Source organism: Vombatus ursinus, unplaced genomic scaffold (assembly GCF_900497805.2).
Source record: "Vombatus ursinus unplaced genomic scaffold, bare-nosed wombat genome assembly UNPS02014804.1, whole genome shotgun sequence".
In the NCBI taxonomy this organism is placed as follows: Eukaryota; Metazoa; Chordata; class Mammalia; order Diprotodontia; family Vombatidae; genus Vombatus; species Vombatus ursinus.
Genome location: NW_020954582.1, coordinates 1,190,005 through 1,217,568, shown reverse-complemented (window position 1 = coordinate 1,217,568; position 27,564 = coordinate 1,190,005). Strand labels below are relative to the sequence as shown.

At 41.1% G+C, this 27,564-nt stretch overlaps 1 protein-coding gene across 1 annotated transcript in view; it reads left to right on the top strand.

Annotated features, from left to right (window-relative positions):
- Positions 1-26,355, top strand: part of ST6GALNAC5 (ST6 N-acetylgalactosaminide alpha-2,6-sialyltransferase 5) — a 262,060-nt gene extending 235,705 nt beyond the window's left edge. Inside the window, exon 5 of the mRNA XM_027873999.1 lies at positions 26,124-26,355. Within this exon, the coding sequence (XP_027729800.1) occupies positions 26,124-26,355 (232 nt within the window). The remainder of the gene's footprint in view (positions 1-26,123) is intronic.
- Positions 26,356-27,564: the final 1,209 nt, after the last annotated feature.

Here is a 27,564-nt window from a genome sequence, read left to right as displayed (position 1 = left end):
TCTAACCCTAGATCAGAGAGTTATCCATAAGAGAGAGCTTCCATCTAGAGGCACCAGTGGATTTGTTAAGCACCTACTACGTGCCTGTCATATTCTAGCCCCTTTTGGCCCCAAGGAGTCGCTCGGACCACAGGTAGGACTCAGAAACGGAAGGTGACCTTCAGTCTTCTTGCTCACCCCCCACGCAACTGATGAGGAAGCTAAGGCCATAGGAGTTAGCGGGGGGCTGCCAAGACTGCACTGGAAAGGCCTGTGCCTCCTACCAAAGCCAGGGAGGCCATGGCCCCATGCCATCCTCTACCAGGCCACACCACCTCTAACAGCTGGGTTTAGTTCCGGGCGCCACTCTTTAAGGAAGCCCTAGATGAGCTGGAGAGGGTTTGGGAGAGGACGACCAGGATGTGAAGGGCCTCCAGACCAGGCCATGTTGCAGTAACAACAATGATGATGATAATAGCTACAGTGGTCACATATCACACATGTAACCTTACAAAGAGCTTTGTCCGCATCATCGCATTTGATCCAGTCTGGGGAGAGGCACGGACAGAAGGGAACAAACATTATAAAGCACCTACTATGTGCTGGCCCTGCACTAAGGGTTTTACACATCTGATCCCATGTGATCCTCACGACAACCCTGGAAGATAGATGCTATTATGAGCCCTATTTTACAATTGAGGAAACTGAGGCAGGCAGAGGTTAGCCCAACATCACACAGCTTAGCAAGCATCTGACACTGGATTTGAGCTCCGTTCATCCTGACTCTAGGTCTAGTGCTCTATCATGTTGTGCCACCTAATTGCCAATAATATTTTCCTTATTTTACACATGGAGAAACTGAGGCCAAGAGGCTGAGTTACTTGCTCAGAGTCACACAGCTATGAAGCATCAGAGGCCATATTCAAACCATCTGGGAATTGGTTGGCGGAACTGGGGATATTGAGCCTGACCAAGAGAAGTCTTAGCGGTGACCCGTAGGCATCTTCGGCTATTGGAAAGCCTGTTGTGCTGTAGAGCAGCAGCCCAGCCCTTTTTGGTTTCAGATGCCAGAACCAGAAACAGTGTGCAGGAATTGTGGAGTGGCAGATTTAGGGTAAGGACACAAAGTGAACTGGGCTCCCTCGAGCAAACCAGCCTTCCTTCCTGAGATCTTTTGCCAAATCTAGGTGGTCACCTGGGTCAGGTGCTGGAGACATTCGTGTGCACGTACGGGATGAACTGGGTGGTGGGTGAGGTGCCGTTCTCCTCTGACGTTTTGGGCTCCCACAAAAGGGCACAGAGCTAGTAATAGACAGAATTTGAACCCAGGGAGTTGGGTGACATAAGCCACTTAACATTCTCATCCTCAGTTTCTTCATCTGTAAAATATGCATAAGAATAGTTCCTGCCTTACAGCGTTTGTGAGGATCAAATGTAAAGTGCTTCATGCACTTTATCTGGTGCACAGTAGGTGTTTAATAAAGGCTTGTTTCCTTCTAACCTTCCTTCCTTCTTTCCCTCCCTCCTTCCTTCTTTCCCTCTTTCCTTCCTTCTTTCTCTCCATCCCTTCCTCTCTCCTTCCCTCCATATTTCAGTCTCCTGGGGCACCTCCAGGGTTCTAGAGGTAGTTCTTAGGAGTCAGGGGGTTGTCTTTCAAACACTGTAGCTCATAAACCACCATGGTGGAATGCTGGTCTATGGGGCCTCTGGAGACTCTTCCAATGTTAAGATTCTTTGATTTTCTGACCTTATTGATAGTGATGGAGACTGCTTACCCGTCCACTGAGCAGGAGCATCCACACTCTCCAGCAAAGGAGAATATGTCATGTACTGCTCTACAAAAACAAATCTACCTGTAAGTAGAAGCAGATTCCATGGCCCCACTCTCTGGCTACAGAGGCCAATGACAGGCATCTCTAACTTACCAGGCAGGACGCTGGGCTCACTGTGACCCTGGCTTTTTAAAGCCACTTGGCTAAGTGGAAACGTTTTTCTCCCTGTCGTCTAGGGAGAAGGCTCTCTTTCTTCAAAGGCTGTTTTAAGAGCCAGGCTGTGAAGTCCAAAGGGGTTAGACAGGGTCATATGACCCAGAGTTGGAATGAATTATCTAGTCCACTCCCCTCATCTCCTCATCAGACAGAGGAGTCAACCATGGCTCAGAGAGCCCCAGTGACCTACCCAGGATCACACCCTTGGAAGGAGTGGATCCAAGATTCTGACCCAGGTTTTCTCACTCCAAAGACAAGACTCTTTCAACCACACCAACCATAATGTCTTATTACAATGGAAAACTGAAAACAAAATGACTCCCTAGTGATAGGGAATGGAAAAAATGTGGCAGATCAATGCCATAGAATAACATTGAGAAATGATGTCCGAAGGATTCAGAGATGCATCAGCAGACTTGCATGAGCTGAAATGGCAGGAAGGCAGCATGACTTAGGAAAGCAATGCTGAGAGGCAGCCACACTGTCATCAGTTTCCTGACCAGTCTTGGTCCCAGAAAAATGATGGGACCCTCCTCCTTCCTCTCAGTAAAGACGAGGGTTCTACTGGTGCAGAAAGCTGGGTATGCATTTAGACAGGGTCACTCCATTGGTTGACTTTGCTCAACTCCTTTTTCTATTATGAGAACCCTTGTGATGATTGTGGCAAGGTACTATAGCTGGCCTTCCAGTACTCACCCAGGAACCTAAGATCAGAGATTCAGAAATCATTGGTCCCGTCCTTTATTTTACCAATGAGGAAACTAAGGCTCAGAAGGGTGAACAACTTGCCCAGGTCATCAAGGTAATTTGGTGGGGTTTGAACTGAGGCACTGTGACTCCAAGCCCAGCACTTCCCTCCCTGGTTTCTAGAAAGTTTATCCATCTGCAGTCCCTGTGCTCCTCCCCAGTACCATGTACCCATGCACAGAAAGCCACAAATGAAGGGATGCAAATAGCACCAGAGACAGCACCAAGGCATATTACTCTGCAGCATGAAGGCTCCTAAATCATGCCTTATCTCTTCTGGAAATCAAACCCTTTCTCTTCAGATGGAATAGAAATTGCTGTGAATGATCTACTCTCGTTACATTCAGAAGAAAGGTATGGAGGGATATTTCCAGTCTCAGTTTCCATTGTAAATTGTTTGCAATAATAATGGGCTGCACATTAAAATTCTGCCTAATAATCTGATTTCCGGTGATCCTAGGTACATTAATGAGTTTACAACTCTCTGTTCCCCATCGTTTCTGGAGTATTAATTAGTGGAGTAATGGTTCAGAATGATCACCACCATGGAACTAAATTAATATCTCATCCATAATGTGAAGGACATCTCAAAGGTACCATGAATATCAGAGAGTTGATTTTGCTAGAATTATTAGCCAGAGAGCATTAATAAAGCTGCCAGGACAACAGGGAAGTGTTTTTTCCTTGGCTTCCATCCACGGTGCAGAATAAAAGGAGAGCACAGGATTGGGGCTGAATGCTAATGCCATTCGTGGCGTTTCCGTCCAGTTCAATCCATCCGTCAGTCAGGCTACTAGTAAGCATGTACTGGGCAGGCACTGTGCCAGACACTGCAGACCCAGGATGAAAATAAGAGTCCCAGCCCTTGGGAGGCTTATGTTCTACTAGGGGGAGGGGAGCATAACTTGTTCACATATAAGCAATTAATAAGTCATTGTTAAGTGGTTATCATATGACAGTCTTCCATGGTGCAGTGGATAGAGTCGGCTTTGGTGCCAACCCAGACACATCCTGGCTTCATGACTTTGGACAAGTTATTCAGTGCCCTGGGCAATTCTCCAGGAGTTTAAGTTACAGAAAAGGTACTGACCTACATTGGTGGAGAGAGCTTCCTCCACTGGGAGTTCCTGATATGAATGAATCACAGGTTTGGTCCCAGTCCCCCTCCCTGGCCAGTCACTGTGCCAGGACACCAGCACACAGAGGAAAGCATTCCTTTTTTCCAATTTTTTAAACATTTTTATTTAAAGTTTTGAGTTCCATGTTCTATCCTTCCTTTTCTCCCCCCTCCCTAAGACAGTGAGCAATCAGCTATAGGTTATACATGGGCACTTATCTAAAATATCTCCACATCAGTCATTTTCTACAAGAAGATTCAAATAGAAAAAAAAATAAAAGAAAGTGAAAAATATTATGCTTTAGTCTATATTCAATCAATATCAGCTCTTTATCTGGAGGTGGATAGTCTGCTTCATCATTAAACCTTTGGGATTGTATTGCTGAGAATAGGTAAGTCATTCACAGTTCTTCATTAAACAATATTGCTGTTAGTATGTACAACGTTCTCCCAGTTCTGTTCACTTCACTTTGCATCAGTTTGTGTAAATCTTTCCAGATTTTTCTGAGATCATCCTACTTGTCATTTCTTATAGCACAATAATATTCCACTGAGATACCACTTCACACCTATCAGAGTGGCTAATATGACAAAAAAGGAAAATGTTGGATATTGGAAGGGATGTGGAAAAACTTAGGGAAAATGTTGGTGGAGTTGTGAACTGATCCAACTGTTCTGGAGTAATTTGGAACTATGTCCAAAGGGCTATAAAACTGTGCATATCCCTTGATCCAGCAATATCATTGCTATGTCTATATCCCAAAGACATCCAAAAAAGGAGAAAAGAACCTATTTGTACAAAAATATTTATAGAAGTTCTTTTTGAGGTGGCCAAGAATTGGAAATCAAAGGGATGCCCATCCATTGGGGAATGGCTGAACAAGTTGTGGTATATGAAATAACTTGTCCAGGGTCACATAGCTCTTAAGTGTCTGAGGCTAGATTTGAACTCAGATTTTCCTGAATCTGCACATCCAGCACTCAGTGCATTGTCGTGCTCCCTCACAGCCAATCCACACCCATTACCTGCACACTACATTCACCCACCATAATTTATTCAGGCATTCCAATTGGTAGGCACCCATTTTGTTGGAAAATGTTGCTGTGAATGTATTTGTTGGCATGGATCGTTTCTGGCTGTCAGGAACCTTCCTGGAGCACAGCCAGTGGAACTTTGGGGTCAGAGGACATAAACAATTTAGCAAGTTTTCTTACAATATTCCAAATTGTTTCACAAAATTATTGAACCCAATTCACACCAGCAGTGAATTTGCCTGTCTTCCTACAGCCACACAAACAATGAATTCTCTCATCTTGTCCCACTTTTTCAAGTTTGCTGGGTGCAAATTGGTTTTAATTTGTATTTCTCTGTTAGATCTGTGACATTTTTTCAAGTAGTTGTTGAGAGTTTGTATTTCTTCCTTTAAAAACCATTTATTCAAATATTTTGACCTTTTGTCTGGTGGAGGCAGTATTAAGTGACTTTCCTAAAGTACCACAAATGACTGTAATGAATGGATCGATCAGTTAACCAATAAGCATTTATTAGGGACTTGATAGGTGACAAGAACTGTGCTAAGCACTGGAGGCACAAAGAGAGGAAGAGGGGGGAAGGGAGAAAGAGACAGAGACAGAGAGAGAAAAAAAGAGAGACAGAAACAGACAGACAGACAGAGACAGAGAGACCCAGATAAAGTTCTGTAATAGACCTGTCAGTCCAGAAAATGCCAGAGGCATCAAGCACTCCACAGTCTAGCCATCCTGGTCTATTTGTTCTTTCTTTTTTTTTTTATTAATTTATTTTGATTTATCAATAATCATTTCCATATGCTTTTGAGTTTAAAATTTTTCTCCCCCTTCCTCCCCACCACCCTCCCCAAGACAGTGCACAATCTGATATAAGCTATATTTAAACATATATAGGCTGCATATAAACATATTTTCACATTAGTGATGTTGTAAGTCAAAATTAAAACCAATAGGAGGAACCACCAGAAAGAGGAAACAAAACTCAACAGAAGAGAAAAAAAATAGCAATTCAACTTCCATAGTTCTTTCTTTGGATGTGGATAGCATTTTCCATCACAAGGCCTCTGGAGATGTCTTAGATCCTTGTATTGCCAGGAAGGGTTAAGTTTATCAATATTAGTCATCACACAACGTGGCTGTTATTGTGTACAATGTTCTCTTGGTTCTGCTCACTTCACTCAGCATCAGACCATACAAGTCTTTCCAGGTTTTTCTGAAGTCAGCCTGTTCATCATTTCTTATAGCACAACAGTATTCCATCACATTCATATACCACAACTTGCTCAGCCATTCCCCAATTGATGAGCATCCCCTCCATTTCCAATTCTTTGCCACCACACAAAGAGCTGCTATATATATTTTTGTACATGTGGGTTCTTTTCCCATTTTTATGACTTCTTTGGGATAAACCCTAGAAGTGCTATTGCTGGGTCAAAGGGTATGCACATTTTGATAGCCCTTTGGGCATAGTTCCAAATTACTCTCCAAAATGGTTGGATCATTTCACAACTCCACCAACAATGCATTAGTGTTCCAATTTTCCCACATCTTCTCCAACATTTATCATTTTCCTGTTTTGTCACGTTGGTCATTTTGATAGGTGTGATGTGGTACCTCAGAGTTGTTTTGATTTGCATTTCCCTAATCAATAGTGATTTAGAGGATTTTTTCATATGACTATAGATGGCTTTAATTTCTTCATCTGAGAACTGTCTGTTCATATCCTTTGACCATTTATCAATTGGGGAATGACTTGTATTCTTATAAATTTGACTTAATTCTCTATGTATTTTAGAAATGAGGCCCTTATCAGAGACACTGGTTGTAAAAGTTCTTTCCCAATTTTCTACCTTCCTTCTAATCTTAGTTGCATTAACTTTGTTTGTGCAAAAACTTTTCAATTTTAATGTAATCGAAATTATCTATTTTGCTTTCCGTAATGTTCTCTATCTCCTGTTTGGTCATGAATTCTTCTGTTCTCCATAGATCTGACAGGTAAACTATTCCTTGTTTTCCCAGTTTGCTTATAGTATCAGCCTTTATATCTAAATCATGAACCCATTTTGACTTTACTTTGGTATATGGTGTGAGATTTTAGTCTATGCCTAGTTTCTGCCATACTCTTTTCCAGTTTTCCCAGCAGTTTTTTTTCAAAGAGTGGGTTCTTATCCTAGAAGCTGGGGTCTTTGGGTTTATCCAATAATAGAATACTATAGTCATTGACTACTGTGTCTTGCATATTTAACATATTCCACTGATCCACCATTCTATTTCTTAGCCAGTACCAAGCAGTTTTGATGATTGCTGTTTTACAATATAATTTAAGATCTGGAATGACTAGGCCACCTTCCCCTGCATTTCTTTTCTTTAGTTCTCGTGATATTCTGGACTTTTTGTTCTTCCAAATAAATCTTGTTATTACTTTTTCTAACTCTATAAAATAATTTTTGGTAGTTTGATTGGTATGGCACTAAATAAGTAAATTAGCTTAGGTAGAATTGTCATTTTTATTATATTAGCTCGGCCTACCCATAAGCTACTGATGATTTTCCAATTTTTTAGATCTCACTTTATTTGTGTGAAGTGTTCCTGGGTTTGTTTTGGGAGGTAGACTCCTAAATATTTTATAATGTCTACAGTAAGTTTAAATGGAATTTCTCTTTCTATCTCTTGCTGTTGGGCTTTGCTGGTAATATATAGAAATCCCAATGATTTATGTGGGTTTATTTTATAGCCTGCAACTTTGCTAAAGTTGTTTATTATTTCAAGTAGTTTTTTACTTGATTCTCTAGATTCTCTAAGTATAACATCATGTCATCTGCAAAGAGTGATAGCTTTGTTTCTTCTTTGACTATTCTAATGCCGTCAATGTCTTTTTCTTCTCTTATTGCTAAAGCTAACGTTTCCAGTATGATATTGAATAACAGTGGTGATAATGGACATCCTTGTTTCACCCCTGATCTTATTGGAAATGCTTCTAGCTTGTCCCCATTGCATATTATACTTGCTGAAGGTTTTAGATAGATGCTATTTATTATTTTAAGGAAGACTCCATTTATAACTATGCTCTCTAGTGTTTTTAATAGGAATGGGTGTTGTATTTTGTCAAAAGGTTTTTCTGCATCTGCTGAGATGATCATGTGGTTTCTGTTAATTTTAGTGTTGATACAATGAATTATGCTGATAGTTTTCCTAATATTGAACCAGCCCTGCATTCCTGGTACAAATCTTACCTGGTCATAGTGTATTATTCTTGTGAGAAGTTGCTTAATCTATTTACTAATATTTTGTTTAAAATTTTTGCATCTATATTCATTAGAGAAATTGGTCTATAATTTTCTTTCTCTGTTTTGACTAGTCCTGGTTTAGGTATCAGCACCACATTTGTGTCATAAAAAGAATTTGGTAAGATTCCCTCTTCACCTATTTTAGCAAATAGTCTATATAGTATTGGAATTAATTGTTCTTTAAATGTTTAATAGAATTTGCATGTAAATCCATCTGGTCCTGGAGATTTTTTCCTAGGGAGTTCATCAATGGCTTATTCAATTTCTTTTTCTGAGATGGGGTTATTTAAGTATTTTACTTCCTCTTCTGTTAATCTGGGCAATTTATATTTTTGTAAATAGGTATCCATTTCACTAAGATTGTCCAATTTGTTGGCATATAGTTGGACAAAATAATTCCTAATTGTTGTTTTAATTTCCTCTTCCTTGGTGGTAGCTTCACACTTTTCATTCTTGATACTAGTAATTTGGTTTTTTTCTTTCTTTTTTTTAATTAAATTAACCAAAGATTTATCTATTTTATTGGTTTTTTCATAAAACCAGCTCCTAGTTTTATTTATTAGTTCAATAGTTTTCTTAATTTCAATTTTATTAATTTTTCCTCTGGTTTTCAATATTTCTAATTTGGTGTTTAATTGAGGATTTTTAATTTGTTCTTTTTCCAGTTTTTTTTTCAAGTTGTATACCCAATTCATTGATCTCCTCTTTTTCTATTTTATTTATGTAAGCATTTAGAGATATAAAACTTCCCGTAAGAACTGCTTTTGCTGCATCCCATAAGTTTTGGTATGCTGTCTCATTATTGTCATTCCCTTGAATGAAATTATTGATTGTTTTTATGATTTGTTGTTTGACCCAATCATTTTTTAGGATTAGATTATTTAGTTTCCAATTATTGTTTAGCCTATTTTTCCATGGCCCTTTATTACATGTAATTTTATTGCATCATGATCTGAAAAGAATACATTTAATATTTCAGCCTTTCTGCATTTGATTGTGAGATTTTTATGCCCTAGTACATGGTCAATTTTTGTGTATGTGCCATGTACTGCCAAGAAAAAAGTATATTCCTTTCTATCCCCATTCAGTTTTCTCCAGAGGTCTATCATACCTAACTTTTCTAATGTTCTATTCACCTCCTTAACTTCTTTCTTGTTTATTTTGTGGTTAGATTTATCTAGTTCAGAGAGGGGGAGGTTGAGGTCCCCCACTAGTATAGTTTTGTTGTCTATTTCTTCTTGTAACTCCCTGAACTTCTCCTTTAAGAATCTGGATGCTATACCATTTGGTGCATATATGATTAGTAATGATATTACTTCATTGTCTATGGTGCCTTTTAACAGGATGCAGTTTCCTTCCTCATCTCTTTTGATAAGATCTATTTTTGCTTTTGCTTTCTCTGAGATCAGGATTGCTACCCCTGATTTTTTTTATTTCAGCTGAAGCATAATATATTCTGCTCCAGCCTTTTACCTTTACCCTGTATGTGTCACTCTTTTTCAAATGTGTTTCCTGTAAACAACATATTGTAGGATTATGGTTTTTAATCCATTCTGCTATATGCTTCTGTTTTATGGGAAAGTTTATCCCATTCACGTTCAGAGTTATGATTATTATCTGTGTCTTTTTCTCCATCCTTTTTTCCCCCCGGTTTATGCTTTTCTTTCTCCTTTCTCCATCCCCCCCACTAATGTTTTGCTTTTGACCACCACCTCCCTTCTATTATCCCTTTCCCTTTTCTTCCCCTTCAACCTTACTGCTTCTTCCTTCCCTTCTATCCCCCCTCCCTTTTCTTTCCCCTTTTCCCTCCTACTGCCTGTAGGGCAATTTAGATTTCTATACCTAACTGATTGTTATTCCCTTCTTGAGCCAAATCTGATGAGAGTAAGGTTCAAACAATGCTCATCCCCCTCCCTTCTTTCCCTCTGCTCTAATAAGTTTTTGTGTCTTTTCCTGTAATGTAATTTATCCTTGTCTGCCTCCTCCTTTCTCAGTACATTTTCTTAGATCAGACTAATCCACTTACTTGGATCCATTTAACCCACTTGATTAGATTTTTTTTTTCATTACATAAATTCAACTTCTATCCATCCCCTTTATGTATACTCCTTTAACATGGTGTAATAACAATACGGTTCTCAAGAGTTGCAAGTGTCATCTTCCCTTGTAGGGATGTAAACATTTTGCCCTTATTAACAACATATTGTATCTTTCTGTCCCATTTACCTTTTTATGTCTCTCTTGAATCTTGTACTTGAAGATCAAATTTTTTGTTGAGCTGTGGTCTTTTTATCAGGAAGAGTTGGAAGTCCTCTATTTCATTGAATATCCTTCTCCTCCCCTGCAAAATCACACTTATTTTTACTGGGTAGTTGATCCTTGACTGCAATCCAAGCTCCTTTGCCTTATGGAATATCATGTTCCACGCCCTATGGTCTTTTAATGTAGAATCTGCAAGGTCCTGTGCAATCTTGACTGTGGTTCCATGATATTTAAATTGTTTCTTTCTGGTGGCTTGCAGTATTTTCTCTTTAATCTGGTAATTTTGGAATTTAGCTATTATATTCCTTGGCGTTTTCAATTTGGGATCTCTTTCAGACCGGGAGCGGTGGATTCTTTCTATAGTTATTTTACCTTCTGGTTCTAGGACTTCAAGGCAGTTTTCCTTTATGATTTCCTGAAAGATACTGTCCAGGCTCTTTTTTTTCATCATGATTTTCAGGTAGGCCAATAATTTTTAAGTTGTCTCTCCTGGATCAATTTTCCAGGTCTGTTGTTTTACCCATGAGGTATTTTACATTTTCATCTATTCTTTCTTTTTTTTGTTTCTGTTTGACTGATTCTTGTTCTCTCATAGAGTCATTAGTTTCCATTTGTCCAATTCTAATTTTTAACATATTGTTTTCTTCTGTTAAATTTTGTACTTTCTTCTCCAATTGGCCAATTGTATTTTTAAGGGATTTGTTTTCTTCAGTGTACTTTCTTCCAACTGGCCAATTGTATTTTTTAAGGACTCCTCTACCTCTCTCATTTGACTTTTAAAATCTTCCTTGAGCTCTTCTAAGAAGGCTTTTTTGGGCTTCAGACCAGTTCATATTCCCTTTTGATGTTACAGATGTGAGTTTGTTGACAATGTTGTCCTCTTCGGAATTTCTGTCTTGATCTTCACTCTTCTCATAATGTGAATCTATTGTACATTTCTTTTTACTCGTGGTGTTTCTTTATTCCCTGGCTTTTAAAGAGATTAAGCTCTCCTGCTGGGGAGCAGCAGTCACTGACCCAAGCTTCTTGTGTTGGGAGCCTAGGTCTTGGTCGCTGGCTTTGTGTGCTGGGGCCTCTTATGTTGGCTATTGGAGGCTGTGGGGTTCTGGCAGCTTACCTGGTGTTGGGCTGGAATCAGGAAGGCTGGGACTTTCAGACAAATCTAGGTTGCCTGCTTTTCCTTTCCTTTAGCTTTCTTCAGCTCCTTTTAGATGGGTGCTGCAGGATGCTTATCTGCCTGGGGCCCCTTGCAGTGCTGCCTCTCTTAGTTCTGCTGAGGCACTGGCAGACTCTTTGCTGTAGAATGCAGAGGCACCTGGTGGTTTTCTGAGCTGTTTTTCACCGGTTCCCCTGCCCTCACTGAGGCACTCAGACGTCCAGCTGTTGGTGTTTGCCTGTTTGACCACCTAGGCTTCAGGATCTCCTCCTGGTTGGCAGTTGGAGGCTGTAGGGTTCTGACAGCTTACCTGGTGTTGGGCTGGAATCAACAAGGCTGGAACTTTTTGGCACCTCTAGGTTGCTTTCTTCAGCTCCTTTCAGATGAATGCTGCCAAGTGCTTATCCAACTAGGGCCCTTTGTAGTGCTGCTTCCCTTATTTTTGCTGAGGCACTGGGAGACCCATTTGCTGTAGAATGCTGAGGCACTAGAATCTCCTCCTGGTGGTTCTTCCACTGGGCAAGTCCAGTTCTGTACTGCTCCCCTTTTCCAGAGTAAGAGGGGGGCCTTTCCCGTTAATCCCTCTAGCTACATGGGCTACTGCACTGCTGCTCCCCATCTTTCTTCTGGCTTAGCTGTTCCAGGGTTTTTTCTGGGGTGATATTTTCTGGGTTTTCAGAGGTTAATAGGGGAGGGTGAGAGCAACTACCTTTTTACTTCACCATCTTGGCTCCCAGAAGCAGAAGTTCTATTTGCTCTTTCTTACTCAGGACATTCCATCTCCCATCTTTGCACCATTGCCCAGGCTGTGTCCTATACCTGGAATGCTCTCCCACCTTACCTCTGCCTATTAGAATACCTGGCTTCCTTCAAGATGCATCTAAAAAGCCACAGGAGTCCCTTTCTGGTTACCATAGCTACTAGTGCCTTCTCTATGATTACCTCAAATTTGCCTCGTATGGCTGTTGCATATTCCCTTTTATATCTGTGTTCTCCCCCTTGAGTGTAAACCCTTGGAGGGCAAGGATTATGTTCATTTTTTATTTCATTGTGCCTAGCATAGTGCCTAGAACATAGCTGGTACTTAATCTGTACTTGTCAATTAAGCAATTGATTACCTAGAGTTTAGAAGATAATTTGACAAAAGTCTCTCCTGCTGTTTATCATGGTGGCAAAGATGGAAGAGATGTGGGAGAGAAGTAGATCCAATTAGGTGTATTCAGAACTAGTTGAATGTCTGGTACCATACGGTAGTCATCAACGGATTTGTGTTGAACTGGAAGGAGGCCTCGAGTGAAGAGCTCTGGGGAGCTGTGACTGGCCAGCGCGCTCTTTCACATTTTTTATCAATGACTTGGACAAAGATGAGCTTATCACATTTTCATATAACAGAAAACTAGGAGAGAAAGTGAACACATCAGATGACAGAGTCAGAGGCTCCAAAGATCCCAAAAGGCTGTAGAATTGGACTGCAGTACCAGATCTCAAACTGTATTATAAAGTGGTAATTAGCAAAACAAACTGGTACTGGCTAAGAAATAGAGTTGTGGATCAGTGGAATAAATTAGGTACAAATTACATTAAATGACCATAGTAATCTAGTATATGATAAACCCAAAGATCTAAGTTTTTGGAACAAAAGCTCATTGACAAAAACTGCTGGAAAACTGGAAGACAGTACGGCAGAAACTAGGTATAGACCAACCTCTCACACCTTATACCAAGATAAGGTCAAAATGTATACATGATTTATACATAAAGGGTGATGCCATAAGCAAATTAAGAAAGCATGGAATAGTTTCTCTGTCAGATTTATGGATACAGGAAGAATTTAGGAGAGCAGGCAAAATAGATAATTTTGATTAATATGAAATTAAAAAGATTTTGCACAAAAAAAAATCCAATGCAATCAAAATTATAAGGAAAGCAGAAAACTGGGGAAAGCATTTTTGCAACAAATATCTTTGATAAAGCCTCATTTCTCAAATATACAGAGAATTGAGTCAAGTTTATAAAAATGCAAGTCATTCCCCAATTGATAAGTGGTCAAAGGATATGAACAGGCAGTTTTCAGGCAATGAAATCAAAGCTATCTATAGTCACATAAAAAAATGCTCTAAATCACTATTGATTAGAGAAATGCAAAATAAAGCAATGCTGAGGTACATACCTATCAAAGTGGCTAATACGGCAAAAAAAAAAAAAAAGGAAAATGTTGGATGCTGAAGGTAAGGTGGGAAAACTGGGACACTAATGCACTGTTGGTGAAGTTGTGAACTGATCCAACCATTCTGGAGAGCAATTTGGAACTATGCCCAAAGGACTATAAAACTGTGCATACCCTTTGATCCAACAATACCACTGCTAGGTCTATATCCCAAAAGATATCCAGAAAAAGGTGATAGGACCTATTTATACAAAAACATTTATAGCAGTTCTTTTTGTGGTGGCTAAGAATTAGAAACCAAAGGGATGCCTATCAATTGGGGAATGATTGAACAAGCCATGGTATATGATTGTAATGGAATATTATTGTGCTATAAGAAATAATAAGCAGGATGATCTCAGAAAAATCTGGAAAGACTTATATGAACTGATACATAATGAATTGAGGAGAACCAGGAGAACACTGTACACAATAACAGTGATATTATTCAATGAAGAACTTGAATGGCTTCTCAGCAATACAATGATCCAAGACAATCCCAAAGGACTAATGACAAAGCATGCCATCCACCTCCAGAGAAAGAATTGAAATTGATTGAATACCAACTGAAGCAGGCTATTTTTCACTTTCTTGCTTTCATTTTTTTTCTTTTATTTGAATCTTCTTGTACAAAATGACTAATATGGAACTATTTTACATAATTGCATATGTATAACATATATGTGATTGCTTACTGTCTCAGGGAGGCAAGAAGGGAGGAAAGGAGAGAGAGAGGGATAGAATTTGGAACTCAAAACTTTTTTAATGTTAAAAAAAGAATTACAAAAAGAATTGGATTGCATTTATGAAGATGAAAAGTAGGCAGGATAAATTTCCAGTCTAATAGTTGGGCTCAAGAAATCAACTTCATGACTACCAAGAGGGGAGACGTGGCTAGAGAGCCATCCATGTGAAATGAAGCTTTAGGGCACACCAGTTCCATGAGTTGCTAGGTGCAATGGAAGTCATCAAAGATATTTAAAAAAATAGCTAATGCTACAATAAGAGAGGTGTGACATGAGGAGTGGGAAGGCAGCATTGCCAATATGCTCTGCCATAGACAGACCACACCTGGAGTATTATGCTTAGCTCAAGATGCCACATTTCTGGGAAGACAGAAATATGCTGGAGAGCACCAGAATAAAGCAACCAGAGCATGCTACATGAGAATTGTTTCAAGAATTGAATATATTGAACCTGGAGAAGGGAATATTTAGGTAGGGCCTGATAGCATTTGGAGGGCTTTCATGTGGGGAAAAAGGATTAAATTAATTCTGCTTCAATGCAGAAGGCAGAACTGGGAGTAATGAGTGGAAATAATCAAGAAGAAGATTTTAACTAAATGAAAAGGAAAAAGACTTCCTCCTCATTAGTGTTATTATAAGTAAAATGGGTTACCTTGGGAGGACAGGAGACTCGCTCTCACGGGAGGGCTCAAAGCCAAGCATGGATGCCCATTTCTCAGGGATTCCATTTCCTAGATCAGCTCAGGTTCCTGCCAACTCCAGGATTCTTACTCAAACATCTAATAGACTGGGGTTAGGGCCAGGGCTCCAGACAGGCAAAGAATAACCTTCAGTAATGAAGAAAACAGATTAATCGAACAATTCACAAGCCTTTAGGAAGTGCCTGCTGTGTGTCAGACATGGCACTACCTTCTGGGGATACAAGGACAAAAATGAAATGGTCCCTGGCCTCCAAGAGCTTACATTGGGAGACAGTGCGGACATCTTTGTCCCCTCTGCCCTCAGGCAACACCTTGGTCTGATGTTCTTGTTCATTAGATTCCTTTGGAATTGAACCCTCAAATATACAGAGCCTGAAACATTCCATAGAGGAATCCATTCCATATGAAAGTTTTTAAAATGCAAAATAAAAACAAGCAAATGTCTTTGTGCCGCCTCCTTCCTCCTCCTTTTGTGGATGGTCTGGAGTCTTGTGGGGCGTGAGCAGCCAGGAATGCCCCAAAACAACATGAAGGGATTTGTCCAAGGATCTGAGTTCCACCCTGATCTCTGCCGCTTCCTACCCGTGTTCACTTGGGCACAGAACCCTCCTTCGCTGGCATGTGGACATGTTAGAAGGGAAACTCCTCTTGGACAAGGCTTGTCTGCTTTTTTGCCTTTGTTGACACATAGGTGCCTTATCTCTATTCTGGATGTGTCTTGTATATACATGAATGTGTGTTTTCTACATGTGTCTCTCACATGCAAACACATGTTGTCTTCCCTCATAGAATGCAAACTCCTTCAAGTTTCATTTTTGTCTCTGTACCCCAGGTGGCTGGTGGTATAGTGGATGGAGCAGTAAGCCTGGAGTCAGGAAGACCTGAGTTCAAATTTGACTCAGACACTAGCTGAATGGCCCTGTCACTCCACCTCTGTCTGCCTCAGTTTCCTCAACTGCAAAATGGGGATAATAATAGCACCTACCTCCTAAGGTTGTTGTGAGGATCAAATGAGATAAAGTGCTTAGCACACTGCCTGGCACATAGTAGGTGCTTCATAAATGCTTTCCTCTAGCACCTCGCATAGTGTCTAGCCCTAGCAGGCCCTTCAGGGCTTGTTGCTTTCTTGATTAATGAATTCTTCTTGATTCAATGATTGTTTTTAACCAGTCTCTAAAGCCTAGTTAAGTCAAGAAGCATTTATGAAGCACCTGTGTGCCAAGCACTGTGATAAGCCCTGAGGACACCAAAAGAAGGCAAAAACCCATCCCTACTGTCAAAGCATTCACAGCACGGGCCAACTGTGTACCAACAAGATGGATGTGGGATGGATTGGAGAGAATGCCAGGGAGAAGGCATGAGAGGTAGGGGAGAACAGGAAAGAGTTCCCGTAGAAGGCGAGACTTCAGCTGAGAATTGAGGGAAGCCTTGCACAGTTACCGACACACAGTAGGTCCTACTGTTTGATTGACTGATCTGTAAAATAAGGGACCCAGACAGGATAGAGTCAAAGGTCCCTCCTGTGTTCGTAAAGCTGGATTCCAGAACACATCCAAAGCCAGTTCATCTCAATGCCTCTAGGATTGCTGCCAGAACAGGCACATTGGCTGATCCCATCGATGGGGAGGGCCCGTTTACCCTAGTAGGGGCTGTTATCCCTGGGGGAACTGCAAAAAAAAAATTTCTACCTAAGATCAGAGAAATTGGAATTTGATCTGCTGTTCAGATCGTGGGACATGTAATACATTCTTTAAAAATACTCCTTGTTGGCATTTGCCAGTGCTACTAACCTGAGTCCAGGCTTGTCTTCTCTAGGACATCCATCAATGAGGAGGCTTGACTTGCTGGTCTCAGAGGTCCAAAACACCTCTGAAATTCTAGGACTGATCATTCTCTGCCTAGCCTGTCTTTATTGCTGCTGACTGATGGCTAAAGCCTGTCTGTGTGATTTATCATCTTCCCCATGAGTGCATCAGCCCCCTTCTCCTCTCCCTAAGTCCCTCCTGGCCTTGACAAAGCAATGACGCTTCCCATCACCACAGTCCGGAAACACAAAAAGCCTGTGGACCAGGGAGCTGGGGGGAGGGGAGCCCCAGCAGCCTTCAGATTGTCAAGTCCAAGAACTTCCCTAAACTACTAAGATTTAAGCTGCCAAGGCTTTTATAAAAGATTACAGCTGACATTCCAGCACCAAACACTCAGTGAATTTCAATGCAGGCTTATAGGATCAAAAGCTGGAAAGATCCTCAAAGGCCATCTCTTCCAAAGTCTTCATTTTACAGATGAGAAAACTGAGGCCAATATCAGTGAAATGACTTGCCCAGAGTTACACATGGAGTAACTGGCATGGCCATGATTAGAACTCAGGCCCTATGACTCCAAGTTGTATGACACTATTTCTGTGGTGGGGAAGCCCTCACAGAATCCTTTTTTAGTCACCTCATTTGATGAAAGTGATGTCTGAGGCCATCTAGTTCAACTTATACCCAAATCCTCCTAATACATCACAGCTATTTATCATCCAGCCTTGAAAGCCTCCAGTGTGAAGGAACCTCTCATCTCCAGAGGTAGCCCATGCTAATGTAGACTAACTCTAATTTTTAGGAAATTTGTCCTTATACTTTTTTATTAATTAATTTATTTTTAGTTTTCAATAATCACTTCCACAAGCTTTTGAGTTTTAAATTTTTCTCTCTCTCCCTTTCCACCTCCCTCCCCAAGAGGGCATGCAATCTGATATAGGCTCTACATATACATGCCTATTCAACATATTTTCACATTAGTCATGTTGTAAAAAAAGAATTTGAACCAATAGGAGGAACCACAAGAAAGAGGAAACAAAACAAAACAGAAGAGAAAAAAGAGCAGATAGTATGCTTCGATCTACATTCAAATTACATAGTTCTTTCTCTGGATGTGGATAGCATTTTCCATCATGAGACTTTTGCAGATGTCTTAGATCCTTGAATTGCTGAGAAGAGCTAAATCTATCAAAGTTAGTCATCACACAACATGGCTGTTACTGCATACAATGTTCTCCTGGTTCTGCTCACTTCACTCAGCATCAGTCCATACAAATCTTTCCAGGCTTTTCTGGTCTGCCTGCTCATCATTTCTTATAGCATAATAATACTCCATTATATTCATATACCCCAATTTGTTCAGCCATTCCCCAATTGATGGGCATCCCCTCAATTTCTAATTCTTTGCCACTGCAGAAAGAGCTGCAATAAATATTTTTGTACATGTGGGTTCTTTTCCCATTTTTATGACTTCTTGGGGATACAACCCTAGAAGTGCTATTGCTAGATCAAAGGGTATGCACATTTTTATAGCCCTTTGGGCATAGTTCCAAATTGCTCTCCAAAATGGTTGGATCAGTTCACAACAGTTAATGTTCCAATTTTCCCACATCTTCTCCAACATTTATCATTTTCCTGTTTTGTCATGTTGGCCAATCTGATAGGTGTGATGTGGTACCTCAGAGTTGTTTTGATTTGCATTTCTCTTATCTATAGTGATTTAGAGCATTTTTTCATATGACTATAGATAGCTTTAATTTCTTCATCTGAAAACTGCCTGTTCATATCCTTTGACCACTTATCAATTGGGGAATAACTTCTATTCTTATAAATTTGACTTAGTTCTCTATATATTTTAGAAATGAGGCCCTTGTCAGAGACACTGGTTGTAAAAATTATTTCCCAGTTTTCTGCTTCCCTCCTAATCTTGGTTGCATTGGTTTTGTTTGTGCAAAAATTTTTCAATTTAATGTAATCAAAATTATCCATTCTGCATTTCATAATGTTCTCTATTTCTTGTTTGGTCATAAATTCTTCTGTTCTCCATAAATCTGACAGGTAAACTATTTCTTGCTCTCCCAGTTTGCTTATACTATCAGCCTTTATATCTAAATCATGAACGCATTTTGACTTTATTTTGACATAAGATGTAAGATTTTGGTCTATGCCTACTTTCTGCCATTCTCTTTTCCAGTTTTCCCAGCAGTTTTTGTCAAAGAGTGAGTTCTCATCCCAGAAGCTGGGGTCTTTGGATTTATCAAATAGTAGATTACTATAGTCATTGACTACTGGGTCTTGTGTACCTAACCTATTCCATTGATCTACCCCTCTATTTCTTAGCCAGTACCACGTAGTTTTGATGATTGCTGCTTTATAAATTTGTCCTTAGACTTAGGAAAAGTTGGCCTCTTTAGAATTTCCCCTACTGCAACCAGTCCTGACCTCTGGGACCCAGCAGAGCCAGGGTAGTCCCTCCTCCAGCTAGAACATCACCATCCTGCCGTCTTCTTCAGGACAATCATGCCCTGTTCCTTCAGCAGCAACCTGTCTAAAATGATCTCAAGGCTTTTCCCATCCTCATCTTCTTCCTCTGGACACTCTCCGGAATCTCAGTGTCTTTCCTGAAATGTGGTACTCAGAACTGAAGACCATCTTTTGGGTGACCTGCCCTAGGCAAAGAACAGCAAGACTGTCCCTTCCTTCATAGGGCACAGTCTCCAGTCCTTGGTCATGGCTCTTAAAACCTACCAAACATGGCAGCTTTCTGTCTCTTGCTGCTCTTCTTAAAAAATTTGATTCTACCACCTGGGGAAATGGGTCAATGTCAATCCATGAGATTGTGGTACCTGCATATATAGGGCCCTTCATCTGACATAATCTCAAGGCTCTTTCCCATCTGGCTTCTCCTCCTCTGAAACTTGTCCGGATCATCATTGCCCAGCTTAATTGGAAGATTCAGTTCAGTTTCAGAAACAACATTGTACAGATCCCAGTACCAGTCAATGGGGAAGATTCACCATTGGGAGAGGTATGATGTCTGTCCTCAAGATGCCTACAGTCCATTAACAGTATGTGATACAAGCCTCAATCACAAAGTAATACACCTTAAGTAACTTAGAGATGGGCGAAACAAAGTGCTATAAGAGAGCAATGGTATTTAATGACTAGAGGGATTAGGGAAGACTTTGTGGGGCAGTAAAATGTGAGTTGGATTTTGACAGATGGGCGGGAGCCCAAGAAATTGAGAGATGTACCAAGAACAGAGAACACTGGAAGCAAAGGCAGAAAGGCAGACACACGTTCAACAAGCATTCAGGGCATAATCCAGAGTCTAGATCGAGGCTGTGAAGAGAAGTCACATGAGATAAATCTGGATGGACAGAGTGATGCCTGGATAACAATGACAACAATAATATAACAAAAATAATTTGCATTTATTCACCTTTCACTTCAAATCTACAGAATGCTGTTTTCATATGAATGATGTGAAACAGCTTCTGTCCTTTCCTCCACTTTTTTTCAACTACATATCTCTCCATGGTAATCCTGAGATCTAGGCAGAGCAGTTATTATTTTCCCCATTTTACAGAGTAGAAGTAGTGAGCTTCACAGAGGTAATGCCCAGGGTCATTCATCTAGTAAGTGTCAGAGGTGGGATCTGTACTCATAGGGTCATGGAATCATAGGCTCAATGGTTCGTTTATTTAGAGCTGGAAAGTAAGAGACTGTGGGAAACAACCTCCTTATTGTATAAATGAAGACACTGAATTACATATAGGGAAATGATTTGTCTGGAATGATACAGCCAGAAAGTGTCTGAGATAGCAATTCTTTTTAGGTCTAGCTGGTGCCATGCCACGTCACTAGTACTAACAATATCTGGGATCACTGGATATTGAGGGGGAGGGAACAGGAAACATCAAAGATAATAGTGGGATCTTGGATATGATGGAAGGTTTGCAGAGCAGTGATGCTGATCAAAATCATGGTGTCATAAGAGCCAGTTTGGGGGAAGAGATGACAAGTCAGTTGGATCATTGTCAGAGCTCAGTTTCACAGGACGTCATTTCCAGGGAGAAGTACATGGCGGCTTTGGCTTCCTTCTACTGGTTCTCAGTTCTCCTCTCAACAGTCTGCTCCTTGTCAGTCATGTATTATTTTTATAAACATCAAGTGTCTGTCACCAGACTGATTCCAACAGTGTGTTCTAAACTTTGATGAATCAATTAAAAACATGAGTCATGGTGGAATCAAAGCTTAATTCTTCAGGATGCCAAGGCAGCATGAATTTGGCATGCTCCCCAAACAAGATCACTTTTGAAATCGAAGTTGACACAGAATTTGTCTAAGTTTCTACTAACGTCAGTCAGTCAGTCAATTAACATGATTAAAATCCTCCTATGTGCAAAGGGTAAGAGACAGGCATTGCTCTCAAGGAGTTCACCATTTAATGGGGGACATAATACGTAAACAATTATGTACAAATAAGCCATGTTCAGGATAAACTGGAGATAACCAATGGGGTGGGGAAAAGGAGAAGGTGTTAAGAAGACCGCAAAGATAGAGGGGTGTGGGGCTGGGTTATAAAGGGCTTTGAATGCCAAGCAGAGGGTTTTCTATTTGATCCTAGAGGTAATAGAGAGCTACTGGAGTTTACTGAATAGGGAGTGAGGGGTGTCATGGGCAATTATGCACTTTAGGAAGGTCTCCTTGATAGCTGAGGAGGAAGGACTGGTGTAGGAAGAGATTTGTGGCAGGGAACTCCACCAGATGGCCAGAGCAGTAGCCCAGCCATGAGGTCATGCAGGCCTGCACAAGAGTGGTGGTAGCATCAGAGGAGAGGAGAGGGGATGTTGGAGAGATGTTCTGAGAGTTAGATCAACAGGTCTTGGCAACAAAGTGAATACAGTGGATGAGAGAGAGTGAGGAGTCAAGGTTTGCCCCTTAGTCGTGAGCCGAGGTGGGAGATGATGGTGCCCTCACAGCAATAGGAAATCTGGAAGAGGGGAGGTTTGGGGGTGAAAGACAAGGTCAGATTTGGACATGTTGAGTGTGAGACATCTTAACATTCCTTGGTATCTGAATTTTCCTGGTGCATCTTTCATTGTGAACTCCTCAAGGGCAGACGACTGTGCTGTGCTTACATTCTTATCCTTGGAGTCCTGCACCAGTATCTAGTCAACACTTAACAAATGTTGGCTGAACTTTTCATAGTGACAAAGAACTGGAAATGAAATAGATGCTTGTCAGTTAGGGCTAAACAAATGTCACCCGATTAGGGTAACGAAGTAAGAAATGTACTGGAAAAGATGATGAATTCAGAGAATCATGAGAAGACCTTTATGAACTGTTGCAGAGCCAGGAAAACAATAAATCAATGACCACAAGAATGCAAACAGAAAGGACAACAACAAAGCCTTGGAGACTGAATTTTCTGAAATTTTAATGACCAAACTTAGCACTAAGGGAGAAATAATGGAAGACATTTCTTTCTCTCTCTCTCTCTCTCTCTCTCTCTCTCTCTCTCTCTCTCTCTCTCTCTCTCTCTCTCTCTCTCTCTCTCTCTCTCTTCTCTCTCTCCCTCTCCCTCCCTCCCTCCCTTCCTCCCTCCCTCCAGTAGGAGACCATAGGCATGAAATACTGCATATAACATCATAGTTTTATGATATTTTAATTTGTTTTGTGGATTTTTCTTACTTTCTTTTATTCTTTATACAAGGGATGGTTCTCTAGAAGGGAGTAGGGGGAAGGATGCCATGAGAAATTTAGATGATGTAAAAGCAAAAGTGAGGCATATGTCTGTGGAACACCAAATTTATCAGAATTTTCAATGTATTGGTTAGTTTTGTTAAACTGGGTTTTTTCCCTCTTTTTTATTCTTTGTTATAAGGGATAGCTTTCAGAGAAAGGATGCAGGGCATGTTGGGAAATGTAGGCGATTTCAAAATAAAATATCAATAAAAATTATTTTAAAATAGGTCAAAGTTGACTGATTTTGAGTTTATGTAATGTCATTTCTATTTGAACAGCTCCAGAAATTTGAAGAAGATGAGGCTTTCCAGGCAAAGTGAACACTGTTGGAAATAAAAGCCCTTCATGAGGCAGGCATGTTGACAGTGCAATGTATTAATGCAGTGAGGTTCCCAAGCCAGAATGAAGAACGTTCAAATGATGCATGACAAAAAAATAAATCTCTCTTCTGGCAGGAACTTTAACCTGAAGAAGAAGCAGATCTAAGGTTGATTGCTGTCAGACACGCAGTCTCCACACCTTTTTGATGAATGACTTCCATCTTTGCCCCCAGATAGCTTAAGCTGCGTCTCTAAAAGCCTTCTGTGCATTGATCCCTCCTGAGCAAAGTGAAAAGTTCTAGGGGCGTACCAGGAAGAGCATCTTTGGGAAACCACAGAACCAGACTTAGAGTAAAGCCTCAGGCATGGCAGGTAAAAAGCCCGAGTTTCTGGTGCCCTAACTGCACCTAACTGGTGTCACTGAAAAAGCAGTTGCTAAGACTTTCTGCTGCTCATGTTCTTATTGGGGGTGGGGACAGGCAACTGAATGCAGCTGGCAGCAGGCAGGTCACATTACAGGAAGCAAGATGGAGAGGATGGAACAGTGTGGGAGAAATTAGGTAGCCACTAGCCACGGACAGAGGGTCCTCAGAGGTCATGCTGCCCCACGTATGACCAGGCAGGATCCCCCTCGACAATGTTCCAGCCCCAAGCACCATGGCTTACACATAGTAGGTGTTTCATCAACATTGGCTGATTGAATCAGATTGAATCAACCTGAATCCCCAAAGTTTGTGCTTTGAAAACCTTCACTGGGGGAGAGCCCAGCACTTCCCAAGGTGGGCCATTCAAATGATGTACCGCTCTAAGTCAGGCCTGCACAATCTTCAGCCTGCCGAAGGATTTCGGGTGGCCGAAGCCACCCGAGGGCTTGGTTGTGCAGCTCTGCTCTAAGTGATGGGACTTTTTTCCTTTATGTCAAGCTTAAATCTGCCTCTCTGTACCTTTCTACTACTGTTCCTAATTATGCTTTGAAGGTAACATTAAAATGTGAGTCCCTTGAGGGCAAGGACTGTTTTTGTCTTTCTGTACATGCTAGGCACTTGGCTAAGTGCCCAGGCACCTACTAAGCACTTAACTAATATTTACTGATTGATGAAAAGGGCACAGGGAACCACCCACATGTTATTATAAAGAAAGGTTATCATGACGAGGCTCAGGAACCGCCCAAGCTCTTCTAAGATCCTTGATTGGAGAAGAGGAAGTGGTATCATCTTCATCAAGGAAATGATAGAAACTGTAACTCAACACTGCATGCTGAAAACTTAATACTGACTGAATGAGGCAGGGGCAGCTAGGTGGCACAATGGATAGCACACTGAGTTTGGAGGACCTGAGTTCAAATGAGCCTCAGAAACTAGCTATGTGACTCTGGGCAAGTTGCTGAGACAGATGCAATTTCTGCATCTGTAAAATGGGGATAATAATAGCACCTACCTCCTAGGTAGTTGTGAGATAATAATTGTAAAGTGCTCAGCACAGGTGTGTGCAGCGTATATCTAGTGCTATGCTAGATGGTAGGCATAGGAGTAGGAATAGAATAAAGAAAGACAAGATGTCACTAAAACAGTAATTGCTCTCCACTCCATCAAGTTGCTTCTCACAAGAGCTTCTCACAATAACTGCAACAGAGCACACCAGAGAAGTCAGGGTAGGCTGGAATGAAGTAGAAAAGAATCTGGAGCTAACTCTTGGATTCATCTTTTCAGGGACTAATTGGCTGGAGTATGGGTCAATCAGTGACCAGCTTTTATTAAATGCTTCCCGTGTGCCAGAAACAGCGCTAAATGTTACGAGTCAGCTCGCCTTCAAGGGCATTCTAACGCATCTGAGAGCCCGACGCTGACTCCGGAGCTCACTGATGTGGGCACTCCCTCCAGTAATGTGGGTCTGAACTTTTCAAATTGTGTGATTGCAGTCCATCTCCTCTGGGATTCTTCCTCTTGGCGGGGGGCACCAAATGAGTTGAGTTCTCAACTCTAGGTTTCTTGAATATGCAACAGCCATCCTTCACTTCTGCAACATGGCTGACCCTCCTCTTTTCTTATTATAGGAAGTTTTTATTATATTATTTATACCACTTCTTCTGTTGACAGAAATTTTAAATCATGATGGAATGGGAGCATCCAGCATAGAGTATAACTGAGAACTAGCCAAAGGAAGTCATAGCATCAACTCCCTTTTCCATGGAAACCAAATCCTGTGAAATTCACCTCACTACCTATTATTGAGTGTTGATGATCAAGAGCATTTGTTCTTTTCCCCCTAGAAGATGTTGTGACTTATGAACGCATTCTTTATCTCCATTGGCCAACCCAATGGAGACTACAGCCACCTCCCGTGACTTGAACCTGTACAGCAGAACTGGAAGAATGCTGATGTTAAAAAGATGAGTGTCTGTCCAAGAGACAGAGGGAATGAAACAAAGGATGCCCTCATGCTTATTCAAAGGACCAGAAATCTAGAGGTGGTCTGATCAAACACTCTTACTTTGAATATAAGGAAATTGAGGCCCAGGGAGGCCATGTGTCTTGCCTAAGGTAAAAAATCCAGAAAGTGCCCCAGTTGGGATCTGAACCCAAGTCCCCAAATTCCAGGGCCAAATATCTCACATATGCTCTTTCCTCCACGCTATGCTTCCCTGTCTTTTCATGACCCATGACTAGGGACTTGAAATGGGCCAGGATCAACGACTTTCCCCACTTGGTAAGAGAGGGACTTTGTGTCAACCCACCAACTTGGTATGGACCCCTCCCTAGTGCAGTGGCAGCCACAGTGGCCAACAGACCCCTCAATATCTCTTCCTGCTGGGCAGCTACCAACACTTACATTTGACAAACGCGGAATCTCTCCATATGCTTATTGCTTAAATATCTGATATGACAGTTGTTAACATTTAGTTTAACTGGGGAGGGGAATTATATGAGCTTGTCTGCTTGTTAAAGATAACCTCCTTTTCCATCTATCATGGGAACATCTTTGACTTCAATCTCTCATTTTCCATTTTCTGAGTTTTTTCCTCCTTTTTTCAGGGACCCCAACCCCCCTTCGGTACCTTATCACTATTATGAGCCTCTGGGACCTGATGAATGCACGATGTACATCTCACACGAGCGGGGACGGAAGGGGAGTCATCATCGGTTCATCACAGAGAAGCGTGTCTTTGAGAACTGGGCTCGGGCCTTCAATATCCACTTCTTTCAACCAGACTGGAAGCCAGAATCGCTGGCTGTCACTCACGCTGAGATCAAACCGGTGTTCTGAAGAATAAATGCACAAAGCTGTAATTGCTGTCATCTAGAGTATCAAACTTCAGGGTCTTAACCTTCACCTTGAGGCCGGCCAATGTGAAAAGGAAAATTAGCAGGACCTGGAGATGAGTACTGCTCGATACTCAAGAGGTTACCACAAATGAATAGGTACGAGGTGTGACTATCATGTAACATAGCCCATTTTTTTCCCTCTTTAAACCAATACACGAGAATTTTATCCAGCCAAATGAGCATTGTCTCCTCCAAGGCAGTCAGCTTGGGAGGCCATACGTGTGTCCCAATGATACCGCGATTGCTGTCAGCTTGGGAGGCCATACACATGTCCCAGTGATACCACCATTGCTGAAAATAGTTTGGGTTCCTTTTTTCCCGCCTTCAGAGCCAGTTTATGAGCCATGAAGAAAAGGCACACGATTGCTTGACAGTCACACCTCGTAAGTGGACGTTGCCTATGGGACTGTATCTGAACCTAATATCCGACTTCCGCCATCTTTCTGAACAATGTGTGTAGGATTTGTCACAGGCAGCCTGGGCCAGTCTAACTGTGGCTTTTAAATAGCACATTTCCACAGACTTTCATAATGCAAAACTACAATATTTAGTTATGGAGGGATTTTTACCGACACTAGGCCAGCGTTTGCTTGGTTTTTTCTACACTAGAGCTATGTGGTTCTTTATTTTTCACAACGCTTTATGTCTCAAATGAAGACTGATGATGGTTTGGGAAGGCTTCCATTTATGTTGATATGTTGCTGAGTGTTTCTTTCTTTTTCATTCCATGATTATCATTTGCATGTACCTGATATTGGAGTAAGGTCATTTTTTTTTAATTTAAGCCAGGGTTTCACTCCAGGATTTGTCTTTCACAGCAAGAATATCCCAACATGATCCTAGGGCTATATGGAGGAAAAAAAATATTCAAGGCATACAAACCTCAAACCAACACATCCTCTTTCCTGGGGAAACTTCCACCAGAAAGATGAGCTTAATGCCAACTTCCCTCAATAAGAGCCAAGAGTGAGTCCTTTGTTCTCTGGGTGATGGCACTGCTTGGCAGGTGAGAGGGCTTCTCTGGTGATCCCACCATTCTCTGTGGCCTTCTATGCTTCCCTATCACCTGAAGCCTTCCTTTTCCTGACTAGTGACAGATTGTTTCCTGCACCAGCCTACCTTGGTTTCTGAGATGCCCATCACTTGTTTT